At 36.2% G+C, this 18,753-nt stretch overlaps 1 protein-coding gene across 3 annotated transcripts; it reads right to left on the bottom strand.

Moving 5' to 3' along the window:
* Positions 1-68: 68 nt before the first annotated feature.
* On the bottom strand, positions 69-17,864 carry STX2 (syntaxin 2). 3 transcript variants are annotated; one of them, XM_027470141.3, is made up of 11 exons: positions 17,691-17,864; positions 11,277-11,348; positions 10,104-10,203; positions 8,540-8,614; positions 7,675-7,748; positions 7,366-7,474; positions 5,563-5,636; positions 5,320-5,457; positions 3,826-3,936; positions 3,645-3,693; positions 69-2,147 (listed from the first exon to the last, which is right to left on the bottom strand). In XM_027470141.3, exons 1-11 carry the CDS (start codon positions 17,718-17,720, stop codon positions 2,014-2,016), a joined length of 966 nt encoding a protein of 321 aa, XP_027325942.2. In that variant the 5' UTR covers positions 17,721-17,864; the 3' UTR covers positions 69-2,013. The 3 variants fall into 3 exon arrangements, with proteins under 3 accessions (XP_027325942.2, XP_027325940.2, XP_027325939.1); XM_027470138.3 differs by having other exon boundaries at positions 2,005-2,147; positions 3,566-3,693; positions 17,691-17,863; XM_027470139.3 differs by lacking the exon at positions 3,645-3,693 and having other exon boundaries at positions 17,691-17,862.
* Between the last annotated feature and the right edge of the window lie 889 nt (positions 17,865-18,753).

Raw genomic sequence — 18,753 nt, 5'->3', positions numbered from 1 at the left:
TTCAAACACTTACTGGAAATATTCACAAAGGTCACAATAACATCATGAATATAATAATAGCAACAAGATACTTGCGTAGATAAATTTATTAGTGCATAGGTTAGAGATTTCCTCCCCCACAATATTAACAGAACAAAAGTTCATGTGAAAAACAAGTTTTGTTTTAAAACAAACTGAGGCAGCTATATAACAAGTAAGAAAACGTGGAGCGGCTTATTCATATTTCTGTTTTTGATGGGCAAATTACTACATTATAAATTAAAAAAGAATCAACACAACCAAATTTGGAGCAACATTTTAGATAACCGGCTGTAGAACAGCAGAACTGATCCTCTCAATGCACTTTGTATAAATAATATTTACTATTAGAATTCTAGAAAACTATAGAATAAAAATACATTTTACCTAGAATGAGCACTAAGGCAACCAATCTTTCCTTACTTTGCTTGTAAACTTCCTTACAACCATTGGCGAGTGTTCTGGGCTTAGAGGTAAAAATTGTTCATTAATGAAGTTGAATTTTTTCAAGCGACTTCTTTATGGCTGGCTTGCAGAAGGCTTTTTTTGTTAAAAAAAAAAAAAATACAGTATCTGAATAGCTCTAGCATATTCACAGTATAATTGGACAGCAAAGCAAGAATATTCATACATGCAATATATATTGTAAACTTTGCTGAATTTTATGAAGCTAGTCAATAGACTGAGTTACATTTTAGTTAATAATCTCAGGCACTTTCCACAAAATGTAAGCTTAAAGATTCTAATCTTTTATGACAGTTATTGAAATTAACATTATAGTGGAATATCTGGAAACATTAACAAGCATAGTTTTAGACTGTGTTTAAAAAGGCACACATTATACATTCCTCTAATTCTCTTACAATGTAAATGTATCTACATATCTACATGGACATCCTAAACAACGAGAAATCAAAAATTCAAGTTACAAATACTTTACACACAAAATACAAAAATAATCTTTAACATTAAATGCAGTTATTTGGTTACATTTAAAGTCTTTCAAGCTTTCAGGTCTTACAAGCTAGCATTACAACAATATGTATATACTAAGACACTTCATACATGTTATATAATAAATTTCATAACAAATCAGCGTCTTAGTTTGCATTACGTTCTGGAGTTTTCCGAGAGAGTTGCATTTCTCCCCATGTACTACATTCACACAACATTAGCAAGCTTCTGAAAATGAAATATTGACTTGACTTTACAGAAGGTGTGATTTTTTTAAAATCATTTTATCATATGATTTTTATCCTTCATATGAACAATAAGGCTAATCTGATCCATGAGTTCTGTTTGAACAAAGACTATAAAATTATTTGCTGAAGTTCAAATTGTGTGTTTCATTATTGTATTCTTTTACCAGAAAGCACTTCTACCATAACATAAAGAAAATATTTAAAGCAATTAATCTTAGTCATGTTGAAAAGAATAAAAATGGAAAGTGTAAAAAAAAATCTTTGCTTTTTGAAGTGTAATGTAGGAGGCAGACCATTAAATATCTAAGTGGTCTTTTCAGGATAAAATATTTTAGCACTTGCTGAAGAATATTTTAATAAAGTATTAAGCTTAGACAGGCTAAGGTGACTAAATAACTTAAAGACATAGTTACATTTCATAAAAACGTTCACAGGAGTGCTAACAGAAGCAACACCAGTAAGGTTATAAAATCTGTGATTAGGATTATATTAGCAATAGAAATAAAAAAGTCAAACAGTCAAAAAAGCTTCTCATCTCCCTATATGAACTGTTTATAACACTGAAATATGAAAGCATCCTAAGTTACTTTAGTTCAAAACAATTAAAAGCAAGTTTCGGTCTTACAAATGTATAGTTTATGATGAAAATCCATACATATCCTAATACATTCTGTTCTTCATTTATAAGTAAACATTAAGAGTGATTTTGTTTTCATTTTAGCCATTTAGTGATAGGTAATCATCATGTAACAGTGCAAGGGTTTAAGGCATCTTTCATAAAAAACGTTTGGCTTTACTGAAGACATATTTTGGAGTTGCTGAAGGTTCGTAGCTCTTTGAATATACTTGCTATGATAGTGTTGTTGCTAGGATAATTCCAAGTATCAGAAGTAATACAGTTACACATATAATAATGAATATCAATTTCTGAAAGAAAAAAAAAAAAGGAAAAGTTTAGATTGATGTACCTTGTCAGATAAAGAACTTTTTAAATACATGCATACCCACAGAAGATCAATTACACTGGTATCTATTCTAAATGTTTGAATTATCCCTCTAAATAAAAACTTACTACTGTGATTTTCTATTGTTATCCATTCTTTTCTAACATATGTAACCATAGTCACTAGCTGTAGCTATTTGTATAACAATTATTTTTCTTTATAGTTGTTACTACCCATAGGAAACTTCCATAAATATTACTACATATAGAAATAGCAGCAATAACAAACATTTACTTATTAAGGTCAAGCCTAAAAATAATAACATTGCTAACTGCAATAAATCCAATCCTTGAATAAATATTTGTAGTCTGCTCAAACCTCTACAATTGCACTCCGTTCTCAAATGTTCTCAAATTCAGGAGAATGTCAGTAAAAACCTTGTATAGCTAGTAGCTCAGAAGATCTGCACAAAAAACCCACACAACTGGATTCTATGTAGATGCATCAAGGTCTGACAGCAGGTCAGGTATTTCTATCAGCAATGATAGAAAGTAAAGCATGTTGTCTGCCCATAAACCAAATGTGAGAAGAAACTATAACATCAGAAGTAAAAACTTAAATGTTAATATTAAAAATGTGTTAGTACAGACAACCAAACTAATGATTAGTGGTCTGAAATGACATACTATCTCATAGAGCTTCATATATATTTTGGAGATCCTACATGTAAAATGTTGGGTGTCTACTGGTCCCAGAAAAGTCAAGTGCTATTATCTGCTTAGCCTGGCTAGAAGTCAATTTGACAAGAAATGGCAGATTAGTACAGCAAAATTCTGAAAATTGAAAGATTTCTCAAATTTAGTTTGGAATATTTGCAGAATTCCTCTTACAAATGTATCATCACATGGTTTCATTTGGTCTAACCAAAACATTGTAATGCAATGTTTTATTTGGTAAAAGAGCTTTAAAATAAGAAATTTATGTATATTCTGCAAGGCAAAATAGCCAGCTTTATGTTTGTAGACACCTAATTTAGCTCTGCTGAAAGCCGTAGAAAACTACATTTGACAAAATTCCAAATAGAAATCTGTATCTTAGCGCAGGCTGTTTGCTGACGTTAACTTTATATAAAAAAAAAAAAGCAAAGGACTGAGACAATAAGCTGGGTTATCTCATTTCATTTTTTGTTTACAGGTCTTACGATAAATTAAAAAAAAATACCACTAGATGTCACAGTTTTCAATATTCTCATGCATAGAACTTTTGCAGAATGAAGAGACAGAGGAGGATCCACCTAGTCACCTCACTGCCACAGTACCAACTGCACACATAGTAAGGATTAGTAGTCCAAAGAGTTTCTCAGAGCAGAACAATAGCAAAATTAGATGATTAGTTACTTACTGCCGCACTGGCAGGAATTCATGCATGCTGAGGTTATCCAAGCATCACCGAATACCAACAGACAAACCAATAATTAGACCAATTATGGCAATCAACACCAATGACACAAGGATAATTATCCATATTTTCTGTTAAAAACAAGGCATTATTATTTTAATATCACATTAAAACTTGCATTTTCAGTTTTTAAAAGTCAATGTTTCGATCCATACATTTCAAGTTAACATGCTCATTAGCGCAATTATGAAGACAGACCATACCCTTCGTGCTTTGCTTTGATATTTAACTGCCTTTTTTGTCTCTTCCTTAGCATGCTCCACATAATCTGATGCATTCATCACGTTCTTTTCTATGTTGTTGATCATTTCACCCTTAAAATGAAGTGTTAAAGAAAAAATAATCATTGGCATCCATGGATCTTTGTTTAGTGAATCTGAAAAAGGCTACAGAATATCAATGAATATTTTAAGAAGTAATTCGCATAGTAGCAATGAACTTTTTTTCTGCCACGAGGAAAAGGGAATGTGTCACGGGTAAAAGGGAATGAGAAGCAAGGGCATAAAGTTCTAAACAAACAAGGAACATTCAAGGGCAGGGTAGGCATCTTTCTCCATTTTGAATGAACAAACATTGAACATCTGAAAACATACCTTTGAATGAGAGGTATGTTTTAACAGGCAGTCTAAAACTGACATACTAAAAGGTCAGAAACCTCTGATGTGCCTGGAAGTGGGCAAAGATGTTGACTACTTTAACACAAGGTTTAACAGTTACCTAAAAAATCCATACAGTTCAGGAAGCAAAGCTGAGTTGAATGTTTAGAACGTCAACACATAACCAAATTCAAATTATGATGAATGAAATTTGGTAATGAAATGGAAGATTGGTGAAAAGTTACAGTAAATCTCTATTACCTGTGTTTCTGTCCATCAGAAGAAATAATCAGCAGCAGTAAACAGCAAAGCATTAAATAATGATGCACAAATATTTTTATTCATTTCTAATTCATTAGGAAACTACTACCAGTTTGCCTTGCCGATAGATCTAATATCAAAGCAACATACAACTTTAGCACAAAACCCAATTAAAAAAAAGTCCTTTTCAGGAAAGCTTCTCCCCTGAACATTATTCCTTTCACTCTCCTGCAGAACTCAAAGAATTTAAGAGCTAAGTAAAATACTTTTAACTTCTCTTAATTGGTATTAAGTAGCAAAGACTACAGACAGAACAAACTATATGCACCTCAGGATAAACAACATGAGACAACTTGAACGTCTTGTCAATCTGTTTACATTCACGCTTGTTAAAACAGGAATCATACATTTGTATTATACGCAAATTGTATAAATCTACATTTTATTCTACCACATCAGTCCTTTAACATGTCTATGAATATAGTAAGTTTCCAAGACACTAGCCATCACTCCAGGACAGAGTTGTTCTTACTCAAGCATGCACAAAACATTCAAACATACTGCAATACAAATACGTTGAAGAAAATACTTAAATATAGAGACTGAAAAGTGCCTATGCTCAGCAATCCATAGGACATACTATTAGTACATTCTGGACTGTAAATTTGTCTAAAATACAAAAACCTTCAGCAGTTAACTTTCATATATTCTAATCAGTCAAAAAACACTAAGAAACAAACCTGTATTATTTGATTACAAGCAATTGTTTCCTTATATTTCAAAGAGTAAGAAAAGAAAAAAATCCCACTTATGTATATGTATTTGAATTAGTTTGTTTACCTGAGTCTCAACAAACATAGCCATGTCCATAAACATTTCATGTAACTCTCGTATGCTAGATTCCAGTTTCATAATATCCTTGTGTCGGGACTCAATTTCATTCAGAGCTTGCCTAGTTATTTGGGAGTCTGATATAATCTTTGGAAGAACAAAAAAATACAGACACAAATAAGTGTTGACAAACTTCTAAATAGCAGAAGAAACAGAACAGATGACAGGCTTAACTGGACCAGAAATACATACATCAGATGTGAAAATTGAAGGATTGCCACTCTCTAACATTTCCTCCAGTTCCTCATCAGTGGTGGTCTTTCCAGCTAGAATAAAAATAAAATATTTTATATAACATCACTTATTATTAAACTTAATTTTATAGAAGAATAACAACTCAAAGAAAATTCTTGTATTGCACATTTTTCAAGATAAAACAATGTAGTGTTTAGCCATTACCAAGTACCATTTTGCATATGAAAAAAAGAAAAACGTCAAGTAGAAAGAAAACAACTATGCTAGATTCAGAACTAGTATGAAGATTTCCTGTGGGTTTTTTCTTTTGGTCATGTTGAAAAGCTTGATCAGAAACATTTACAATATACGTATGAACCCTGTTGAGTGTTCTCCAGAGGAAGAACTGAAGATACAAATGTAACACTCAATATTTACCCATTCAATCATGTCACATTGGAACCTAATTTGCTTCCTCCCTCCTACCAATGACAGTGATGGATCTAGTCTTTATGTAAACCATATGTAAGTCTTTATGTAAATCAGTCTTTAACAGCTAACATAGGATTACATTCAAATTCCCCACAGAGGAGATGATTACCCACGGAGTATCCTCACTTCTACTTTTCGTAACACACCTAACAATGTATGCAGTTTATTATTGCATGTTTAAGCAAACTGAATCCTATCACAGTGGTAAAACAAATGCAAATGTCTTTTGCATTAAAGACAAAAGTTACAGAGCATATTCAAGCTATTTGTATTGTACACATCATATACAGACATTCAACTTATTTTACATGGGAAGAGCAGGGATTAGAAATGGCTTATATAATTCCGTCCTATCAGATGAAAATTAATTTTAATACTACCTTGTGATATTAATACCCAAGAATGCTGCAAAACCGGCTTTAAAATTTTTACCGCTGAGGAAAAGCTAAAGAATCAAATTAGGTCATAACATTAATTTAAAAGAATCATGTCCTGAGATATTAGGGTCCCTTCCCACAGGAGCATGAGTGAAGAAATTAACTTGCCAAATAAACTATGCTGAAATGCTGAATTGAACCATACTAAGTATGGGAAACTAATGAAAAAGAAAAGAAGCACATGAAAAGCAAACTAACTGCTAACTCTTCTGTTTGCATTTTTCATATAAAAAATATTTATTTGCTTTTACAAGTTGCATTAAAAAGGCCAACATTAGGTACAAGGTATTATTGGTGTTTTAGACACTTTCTGAAGTAGGCACTGTACTTCTGAGTAGTTAGGTGCCTTTCTGAATATTCCTCATAATCAACAATGAAATAAGGCAATGCAAGTCATTCAACAAATTATTAGAGTATAACTAAAGGTAGCACTGATGTTATGGTAGCTGAACTTACAAAAAAATGTTCTTATTGACACAAACAGAATAGCATAAAAAGAGATGACGCCGTTATTAGCATGTTAATTTGGAAATGGCTTTTAGCAACACAACAGAACACATTCAGTATCTCTACAACAGCTTCTGCACGCAAGCTTAATGTTTCTTCTGCAGTTTCAGGACATGAAAAAATGAAACAAAGGATATTTAATAATTTGCAATATAAAAACTTTTATATTATTTAGTTTTCTCTATTTTTTACAGTTATTACGAAGAGTAGTAGCAAAGACTTAATGCCATCTGAGAATTCTTTCCCCTCCCATTCACATGCTTAAAGGTGGTGTCCAAGATGCATGATGTTTTGTACTAACTTTAAGTAATAAGAAACAATGGAGGTATAACAATACATTTAAAATTTATTTATTTTAAAAAAGAAGTGTATTCAGGTCACTTACTTATCTCTAATTGTCTCTGTATCCGACCTTTGCTGCGTTCTCGAAAAAGAGATTGGGTCTCGTTGTATTCTGTCATGACCTCCACAAACTTGTGAGCTAATACAGAGTGCTGTTTTTACAGGATTTAAAAATGTGCAAAAAGTTTATTTTATTCTTAGTACAGCAAATATGACTGCACAACAACTGAAAACTGTATTTAAGTGTCAACAGAACAGAACATGGGGTCCTGAATTATTTCCAAAAAGTGCAACTCATTCACTGATATAATAGCATCCTTTTATGTTCTTTACATTTCTTAAATTGTCATACCTGTGTTTTTCTTATCCTGAGATCCACTGATGTCCGATTAGCATTTTCACCCTGATCAAAAGTTTGTTCAATAGCTAATAGCAAATACAAGAATATTGAGTCAACATTTGATATAGCAAATTTAATAATACCGCACCTCAAAGTTATTTGGTAAATACTACTAATTATTACTTTTCTCATGTACAAGGCTCCCCACAAAGACATTTAACTTTTCTTCCATATGCATGTGTGTGTAGTGTGGGGGCAGTGAAATCCATATATGTTTTAAATAGGTTCTATAATTCTATTGTGTATAGATCTTAAAACAGTAGCTACTTCAATACTATTAAGAGTCACACTAACATCTATTACTCTAGGAGCAGTTCAAAAGGTCTAACAAAATAGGACTGCTCTTAAATTTTAAGTGATAAAAACATAACAGGTAAACACACCCTGGTGCTTATGGAAGACTAACACAACAAAAACGCACACTAAGTGTAATGAGTAATACTCAAACTGTCAATGTATTTCAAAATGCATACTGAACAGGGCACTACTGCAGGGAAAACCCATAGCAAAATTACTTAGCCTGAATGAAAGGAGTTGAGTTACGGAATTCCAAATTATGTAAGTAGACAAAAAACCAGATCTGTATAAACACTAGTGCAAAAAGTTGAACATTTTGTATTCAAGGCTTAATGAATGAATAAATACACTAAATTTTCTTAAGATTTTCTTAAAATTTAGGAACTACCTGGCAGGAGTTGTACAAGGTAATTTATACATACATAATAGAGTTAAGTTTTAGAAGGCCATTAACTCTAACACCACTAACATCCTGAATATGTTATGAGTGATAGCAGTTTTATTTCTCCCCTCAACTTACCCTTTAACCTGGCTCGGATTTTATTAGCGATCTTCTTTATTTCCTCATTTAATTCTTCGAGTTCTTCTTTTGTTCCTTAAAAAAAATAAAACCAGTACTGTTGATGTTTGATAACAAATCAGTGAGTTGCCTTCTCAAAAGACATTCAAGTCATCATTTCTGGACACTATATACGACCAGGGGAAACACAGTTAATTAGTAAGTGACTTAAGTTCTTAACTGAAAGTTCTTAACTTTCTTCCATTCTATTTGGGAAGAAAAAAAAAAGAAATCATAAACTACTCTGTGATACAACACTTATTGCTTTGGTACCTCTCTGATCCTTTTATCATATTCTTTAATCTCAATTCCCTGGTGACATTCATCCTGCTTTACTAGTTTACAGCTGCCTGTACTCCTTTCTCTCAGCAGAATGTGGTGGCCACTGAAAGGTCACTGCAGCACCTGTTTGTGCAGGGGCAACTATCAGCATTTGGAGCAAAGCTGATGTTGCCCACTGAAGTGACTTAGAAGGGAACCATAAAATCCAGATCCAGCAATTGTATTGGTGGAGACTGTACCACTGCAATCTTTCTTCAGGTCTTGTCAAAAATAGATCTTCACATTAAAAATGTTTTTTGAAATTAGCAACAGAAAAATTGCATTGTTGACATCATTAAATACATCACCTTGAACACTGAACTACCAACGTAGCTCAAGCAAGCCATGGATCACGTATAACTCAACCCTGCAATATAGCATAATCATACTGAGAAGCTTATGATATTCCCAGGTATTTTAAATCTTACTACCAGATTCCTATCTCTTGTAACAGGCCCTGGGAAATGTTATTCCCAAATCACCACCTAAACCAGGTAAAATATTTTGTGCCTTTTCTTAACATAATTTCATGGTAATATTTCTTTGTTGGTCATAAGGAAGAAATTCAGTTAAGTCTTTCAAGTGACAGTCCTGTAGTTTATCATGGACTCATTGCTTTTAACTTTTAAAAAAACGTAATTGTATCACACACTACCTATATTTTCTGAAAAATACTACGCATATTCATGAAGCACTTAACTAGATCTGTTATTGGAGTTCCTGAAGACACCAGATTCACAAGAGCAATATCATGTCCCCACACAATTCAAATGCATTTCTGTGGTTGTGATAAAAATTGCTCTCAATCAGATCAATTACTAACCCTTATTAACCTGAGGGTCATTGCTTTTTAAGTCATATAGAATCAGTTAGCAAAATCACTGTCAATAAGACACACACATGCCCACCTACAAACAGATGAAGAAGATACAGGAAGGAAAAAAAAAAAAAAAAGAATTAACAACCACAGTTTGGTTTTCATCAGTAAGAACAAAAAAAGAGGTTACTGTTGAGACATTCTGCTAAAATGACACTGAGTCTTTTCTTCCCTGTTCATTATACCCTGCGCACAAACTTAGGCATGCCTTAAAGTAAGAAGGGTTGAGAACAGCTATCTGTCAGAGTAAAACTTAACTAAACAAAACAAAATTGATTTCAGAAAATCTAGTCATGTATACTTGAAATCTAAAAAAGCGATACTCACTTCCTTCAGGATTTGGTGCTGACAGGATAATGCTGTGCTGCTTTTTTACTTCTTCCACATTGTGTGCTATTTTTGCTATATTATTTCTAAGTTCCTCAACCTAAAAGATAAATGTGGCAATGAAAGAATTAAAATATGGTATTTGAAGGCTTTTTTTTTTTAATGCGTCTTTGGTAATGAAAATCAAAATATTTAATTGCAAGACTAGACAATATTTGACAGAAATCTCAGCATATCAATCTCAGACACTCAGTAGTGTCCTGGTTTCAGTTAGGACAGAGTTAATTTTCCTCCTAGCAGCTGCTGGGGGCTATGTTCTGGATTAGGATGAGGAGAGTGCTGATAACATGCTGATGTTTTAATTGTTGCAGAGCAGTGCTTACACCAAGCCAAGGACTTTTCAGCTTCTCGCTCTGTCCTGCCAGCGGGCAGACTGGCCACCAGCAAGAGCTGGGAGGGGACAGACCCAGGACAGCTGACCCAAACTGGCCACAGGGGTATTCCATACCATCTGACATCATGCTAAACAATACATAGGGGTGGCTAGCTGGGGTGGGGGGCCGGCTGCTCGGGAATAGGCTGGGCATCGGTCAGCAGGTGGTGAGCAATTGCATTGTGCATCACTTGTTTTGTGCACATTATTAGTAGTACTACTATTATCATCATTATTTTTATTATTATTTTCCTGTCTTAATAGACTGTCTTTATCTCAAATCACAGGCTTTACTTTTCCGTTTCTCTCCCCCATCCCAGAGAGGGAGGGGGGTGGGTGAGCAAATGACTGTGTGGTGTTTAGCTGCCAGCTGGGTTAAACCACAACAAGTAGTTATCTGTGAACATTTAAATAACTTACTTTTTTTCTTTAAAAACAAACAAAACCAAAAAATCATATGCATACTTTTATGTACCATGATGAACTTTTATGTGACAGGAAAACATAGCAGGGGGGCACACAAGAAATCAAACTCCAATGTCTTCAATTATTTGTTAAAACAGAATCTTCCCCGTAGTTTGCTACATTGTATGGAATAGGAACATGATATTTATTGAAGCAAGAAATACGTGATAAGAGGTGCCCATGAGATGGCTTACTTTCAAAATTACGCTAATAGCAAAAATAACTGAGAAATGCAGAATGTATAATGAAGAGTACATAAAGATTACAAAAAACACCTGTTGGAAGAAGTCATCCATAAAATGGTCTTTTTCAACAATAACTGTTTCTCCATCTTCATTTCCTTTGCACTGCAAAAGACAGCAAAACAAATCTATGAAATAAAACTCACGATACTGTTCTGAAACAAGGAAGGTTCCTTCCACATTGCTCCTGCATACACATTTTTATCTTTTTATCGATAATCTGACAAGAAGTAAGTTTTTCTCTTCTGAGGACTGTAATCTGAAAACAAATAAGCAGAGAGGTCAAAAAGTCACCTGACTACCATAAAACTGTGAATGCTAATGCAGTACTCCTCTGCAAAAACCTTCAGGACAGAACCAGGCTATATGCAATTTTATAGTTCTCATTCCCCGTCATAAGAAAGTATTAGAATACAATTTTACATCTTTATATATAACACCTCTCTCACAGCCTAAAGATACTTACTTCACAGTGAGTCCTACGTGAATGTAAAATAATACCCAGTTACACCATAACTGAGACAGTAAATGAAAACCTCACAAAGAAATACAAAGAGGGGTGTCCATGACTTTCTAGCGTGTGATTTAATGATGCAAAGATCAAACGAAAGAACAAAATGCTACCAGCATCTCCGTACTAGTTTTGCCCTTGGGTGCTTTCAAGCTGCCACTCCACACCAATTCAGATACAATTATGTTACACTACACACAGACGCCTTACATAATTGATAAGCGCAACCTCTCATAACTGAGAAGCGCAGCCAGTGAGGCAGCAACTCCGGATGCCGGCTCTCACAGATCTCCCAAGCACCCAGCCCAGCACATGCCCTGAGTCATACTTCCCTAAACCATGAGCCAGACCAGCAGAACATGTGGTTCTCCACAGTAACGGATTCAAATTTGGTCAAAGGAAGAGAGAACTGATGTGCATCAGAAGTATGCAGTTCCAGTTCTCATGGTCTCTAGTTCCCTCTGCAGAGCAGACTGACCTGCACTGAACCCAAATTAGAACAAAATTAGTAAATTACTGTGTTCTACTGCAGTCCATGGATAATCACCAAATAAAAGACAAACCACGTGATAGGTAAAATACATGATTTTAATTTTCAAAATTTTTCTTGCAAGCCCTTCTGCCTTTGATCTTCTAACTCCCACTCTCCACTTCCAAACCCTGATCCTGTAACCCAATAAACTCTTTGTTTCTGGTTTTATTAAATTAGATGAGATGTATGCTATTTGCATGATAATTCTGCAATTTAATCCAATGTCAAAACACTGCTATTACCTCATAAAGTTACATTCACAGAGAGCCTAAGCGTCAAAACACTAACAGTGCTCCAAATCTTTATGTAAAGTTCACATTTATACTTTGGGACAGCTTTTTTCCCCCCACCCCCTGCAAATTCAGGGAGTCCATAAAGCTCCATAACGGTATTTTTTATCAGAAATAATTTGATTTTTTATGCTCAGCAACCACAGTGCTCCAACTGAAATAAAAGACTTAAGATGTTACGGCACTCCCAGACCACCAATTCACGTGTAATGTCATGCATCCCTAAAGCTTTTTGGTATTCGCTCATTCTGGGGAGATGATTGCTAGAACTCAGTATTAAAGAATCTGTCAGTACGGACTGTAATCAATTAACAGCCTTGCTTAATAAAAATGAGAGGAAGTCCGTGTCCAAAAGAAGTCACCCAACTTGTACTGATATCAGAGACTAGTGTTAAAAAGCTACCAGGTCTAAGTTAATAATGAGCTACATTAATGAGCTACAAAGATGTTTGATTTAATCATCTATGTAAAAGAACACCTGCTTACATTTACTGTGTAAAGAATATTTTTCTAGTTATAAGAAAATCCTGTGCTTAGGTAAATGAACTAAAAATAATTAAAATGGTATTGGTTAAGAGATTCAGCATGTCAGCTGCTTCCTTGGTCAGATCTCAGTAAAACATTAAATACCTGAGTCAGCCTTAAGAGTAAGATTTTTTTATCTGTCATTTGGTTAAGCCATATCTAGAGGCAGCCTCAGTCAGTTCCACATGCATTTCACTTTCACATTTGGTTGCAATGACATGAATGACAGACAAATTGGCCGACTGCAATCTGTTGAAAGATTTAAGGACTCCCTACCTTGAACATCAGCACTTGAAAGACACTTGACTTGTCAACCTCTGTTCTTTATGTTCTTAAATCATCACTTACCTAGTATACGGCTTATTCACTAACTCTTCAACATAAGTGACACACCTTTTCACAAGCACACGGCTCAACCAAGATCGAGTTTCGCATAAAGGTATTCCTTCTCCTAGGCCTCTCCTCCATAGTATAAGCAGTATCACCAAAAAAATACCTGATATAAAGCAGACAAGAGGCTGTAGCTGCATGCTGAGAGCAGAGGTCTTGCACACCATCCTATTCCCACCCTGAGAATGCAGCAGGTGCCTCCCTGCTCTCTCTGTATGATGGACATTTCCTTTAAAATCTGTCCAGAGAAATTACAGGACAAATAATTGTACCGAAGTTATTATTGATACAAAAACCACATCTGAGGGACTGCAAATACTAGATTTACAGCAGTCCCTGCAAACTGCAACTTAACTCCCTTGTACTCAACGCACTCCCATATTACTCAGCCAACTGGATGGCATAAAAGGAAGCAACGTTGACGATACTGTAAATCTTTATGGTTGCCTGTACCAAGTAACTCATTACCTTTGTTATACAAGTAACCCTTTACTTGTGTAATGACTACTTATGTGTTTTAAAACACTCTAGAATCACTTCTTTTATCCAGTCCAGAGAAAAGGAGGCTGAGAAGTGACCTGGATGCTCTCTGCAGCTTCCTGAGGAGGGAAAGCAGAGAGGCAGGCGTGGCTCTCTGCTCCCTGAGGACAGGGCGTGTGAGAACAACACAAAGCTGCACTTGGGGAGCTTTGGACTGGCTACTATGGAAAAAATTATTCACCATGAGGGTGGTCAAACATTGTAACAGACTTCTTAGGTGGATGATGCCCCATGCATGCACGTTCAAGAGATATTTGGACAATGCTCTCACTAATATGCCTTAACTTCTGGCTAGCCTTGAAGCAGTCAGGCAGTTGGACTGAAGCACCTTCATGGGTCCCTCCTAACTTCATTATTCTATTCTATATAAAACGCCTGTCTTTAGAAAGGCTAATTATTATATCACATCTCCCATGTTAAAGTCAAAGCCTTCCAAGCCTTTTCTCTTTAAGTACTTGTCAGAGAATTTCAGATTCCAGAAGTATTGTTCTAGATGTCAGCCATCTAAAGGTACAAAGATCTCTCCTGACCTGGAACATGAGGTGTTTCAGTTTCTTCATACAGCATCAGGGTTTCAAGAATTCTTTTATACTAAAGTAGCAAGTATTTTCTCTCACTGAAGAGGTTCTCCTTACCAAGGAGATTTATCAGGCAGCTTTGGCAGGTCAATCATTAACATGAATTTAGTAGCATTACTGTACAACACAGAAAAAACGTCATAAGATAACCAACTATATGAAATAATGCTTTTATGACATGGAAAACAAAGCTCTTCTTCAGGAAGTTCTGTGTTTGAGTGAAGGACAATGTGAAAGATTAACTCAGGAAAAAAGGCAGCCAGTAATATTTTCCCATTTCTGAAAAGGTTCCTTTTGTATTTTTCCATATTATCCCAATTCTCTCCATTTTAACTATTTTGACTTTGTGGTTGTTCACTCATTCCTCAATAGTCTGTGGGACAATAACTAAATGCACAGAAACAAATTACAAAAATCAGTGCAGTTCTGTTCAAGTTACTGTTCCTTATTTACAAGAAAAAAGCTACAATCAAGTGCAATCTAGTCTAAGCACTTTTAAAAGTTTAAGATTCCCTCAGTAACACTCAAGAGTAATAAGATAAAAAGAATGTATTTAGAATGATTTACCTATCAAACAGGAAAAATGGATTTTAACATACACCTCTACATCAGTTTAAGCATTCGAGACAGCAATTTTTGTGTTATGAAGGTTGCACCCCAACCTTGAGATCTAAAATATCATGCTAAAGCAGGGGTTTACATTTTACCTCTTCTTTGAGACCGTTTAACAATATAAAAAACATTGAAGCAATTTTTATTAAACAGCCCTTTAAAAGACCACACGTTTTTAATACCTAACACTAGCTAAATGTGCTGAACACAGTGTCTGAATGCAGATCCTACAGCTCTTGTAAAGTCATTTTAAGGTGCTCTTGTATCCCTTAACATCAAACCATTGAAGACCTGGAAAATATTCTAGAGAATCATTGCTATATACTTGCCCTGCTTTTCTTTTCTTCCCAAAATATCTATTATTGACCACTGCTATATGCAGCATATTGGACCAGAGAGAGCCTTTTTTTTTTTTTTTTTTTTTTAAATTTTAATCTTATATTAATTTGGGCTAAAGAATACCCCAAACCAGTTTGGGATATGACCAACTATCAATCGTATTTGAGAAATGTATCTGGTAACTGAGATTTCTAAAGCTGAAGCAAGTTCATATTGGCCTGCATAGCATAGTTTAAAAACATTGAAATAAGCCCCTTGAAGCAGACAAATACAACTCAGGTTCCCATCTTCTGAAAAAGGCATGATTTTTTTTCTAGCAGGGAAGTAGGACAATGCAGTATTACCTGAACGATCTGCATGTCTACAACAGTTTCTCAGGCAATTATTTTAGCACTGTTTAACTACCAAATACCAGATATTGACGGAAGGATCAAAAAAAAATATGGTAATTTTATATCTTAATGAACCATAAGCACTGACAAGTAACATTTCTTTTTCTTTGTAAAGACATAGGAAAATCTAGGTAAACATTACCACGTCTGGTGACAAAACTTGCTTGCTGTCAGTTAAAATCCACAAGCATAAATAAGGTCTTGCAAACTTAAGTTTCTTCTAGAAGCAGCACCATGTTTAATTAAATAGTGTGTGCACTGGCTGAAGTATTAGCATCTCAAACTTTATTTGTGTGGCACATCACGTCTTTGCCAAAAACACAGCAGATGAAGCTGACGTGAAAAACATAACCAATGCAATACAAAATAACATTATTTTAAGGGGAAGAGGTAAGATTCAGTAATTCCTTAAGATTCTGCAGGCCCAGACCTGTTTAAAAATGACAATATAGAAGCTCTACCCTTCACTGAATGCTTTAATCAAATAAAACGTGATGAACTACAATAATAAGATTGAAACGCTATGGAAAATAGGCAAATAAACGTTAATTGCTGATCAATTTTTTTTTTTTTTTATATTTAAGATAAAGAGGCAAAATGGAAATAATTACTTCTACAAATTCCCTGTGCAAATCAAGTTTTACAGAGCCCACCTCTTGTGACACACAACTTTTCAAATCTTCATGTCAACGGTGAACTTTTAAGTGATAAAACACGGACTCTTCTATAGCTGTTGACTTCACTTGATGTTAAAGGACTTCCTTCTAGGTATAAGGAAGCTTCAGTTTCAAGTCTTAGATCTATTCATTAATTCTAAACTTAACTACGTTGATGAACATATGACGCAATTCAGCAATACTGACCTTAGTGTTTAGACTTAAAGCAGTAATTTTCTGCAGCAATGCTTTAGTTAAAGAAATAGCCTCCTGCAGTAATGTTTTTAGATATCAAATACTAAAGCGGGCCAAAAAAATATACATACAGTAAAAACCTTCAACTACAATAAAAAAAATTGTAACAATTTACTTATTTTTAAAATATATACACACAGCCCACTGTTGCTTCCCCTCCATCAAAAGGAAGTGTACTTGTTTGGCATTATAAAACAAACACAGATCACCACTTACTGCTTCCTCTTTCTGGGAAGCAACTACCACTACTGAAATTTGGTGCATATTCCCATAACCTGGCCATGTTTATAAACAGGAAACAGAAGAAGGGTTGAAGTATACATGAAAGAAAATGCTCATTTCTTTGGCACTGCTCCGATATATCTTTCCTGGTAAAGATATTGTGCTCTAATGACCTTGCATGCCAATTTATCCCTTTGGAGAGAAGAGTGAAGCTTTGGACCTTGCAAAACATATTTTTATTATCTGGAAAATATGAACTTAGAGCTTCAAGACAAACGAGCCCCAAACCTTCACACAGCTCAGCACAGGCCAAGTTGTATGCGTATGTGGCGTTTAGGAATTATCACAGAAATTCCTGCGTACTTTCAATTACGCAGGAGAAGTTAAAGAAGGACCCCGAGAGGGGCCCTTCAATTACTCCCCGAGAGGTTAAAGAAGGGCCCCAAAGCCAGCCACACCGACAGATTAAAGGGCCTCAAGGCCACCAGGTCAACCCCCGCGTTCCTCCTACGCGGCGCCGGCCCCGCGGAGACCCGGGGCCGCGCCCGAGGCGCTTCCTCAGCGGCCGCGGCGGTAACGGCCAGGGCAGCCCCCGCCTCCCTCACCTCCTGCAGGTCGGCCAGCCGGTCCTTCATTCCTGCGGCCCCTCAGCCTTCCCTCAGCTCCTCTCTCGGAGCCGTCAGCACCCGGCCCGGCCCGGCCCGGCCCTGCCCTGCCCGCCGCGGGGCCGCCCCTCAACCGGCTCTGCTCAGCCACCCTCCCACCCCCCGCCCCACCTCACGGCCGCCGCCACCCGCACCGCTCATGCGCCCCGCAGAGGGGCGGAATAGAGGGGAAAATGGCGCGCGGCTCCGCGCAGGCGTCCTCGCGCTGCTGACGGCGCGGCGGGGCTGAGGTAATCAAAATGGCGACTGTGCCCCGCGGGGTGGCGGTGGGGATGTAGTCACGGCGGGCGCTTTGAAGGGCAGGGAGGGGCGGTGGGCCTGCAAGGGAATACTAAGGAGAAGAGCTGGAAAAAATTGTTACGTGGTTATGTGCCTTTTTTTTTTTTTTTAATGAATGTAATCCTCTGGTGTACAATGTGGATAGACTGCAGACAGGCTTCTTAAAATTTCATGTTTAGTTACTGAGAGGAGGCTGAAAGAATTTTAGTAGATAAGGTAGACTAACGAGCATGTGAAAGGAAGCTAAAAGGATTTCAGTAAATAAGACAGGTAAGAGACACGTACTATATCTTCCGCTACCTATTGTGCAAAGAAACTGTGGCAGGAAATTCTGGGATTCCTCACGAAAAACAGTTCCTGATAGAAAACAGGAAACACATTTCAAGAACCAACTGAAACTGAATATGCAGTTTAAGCAGAAGCTGAGAAGCTTATGAGTCTGTGCTGAGATGAGAGGTCAACTAGCAGTGACGAGGAAGACTCACTAATCTTCATCACCATGACCCCCAGCGACCACTACCAGAATACACTGCACAAGCGTGGCTAGGAGGAATCTATTAAAATGACTCCCTGGAACTAATTTTAATACAAAGTGGGGGTAGGTCATGCATATGTATAGGCATCTCAAGAAACTTCATGCATATGTAACTCTTCACCACGTATAACCCAGGCGAGTGCCGTGTTGGGGTGCGCACGACTTCGGTGGGACTACCCTCTGTGCTGC

This window comes from Anas platyrhynchos, chromosome 16 (assembly GCF_047663525.1).
Source record: "Anas platyrhynchos isolate ZD024472 breed Pekin duck chromosome 16, IASCAAS_PekinDuck_T2T, whole genome shotgun sequence".
Classification (NCBI taxonomy): domain Eukaryota; kingdom Metazoa; phylum Chordata; class Aves; order Anseriformes; family Anatidae; genus Anas; species Anas platyrhynchos.
Note: the sequence above shows the minus strand (reverse complement) of the source record. Positions and strands in the feature narration are given on the sequence as shown.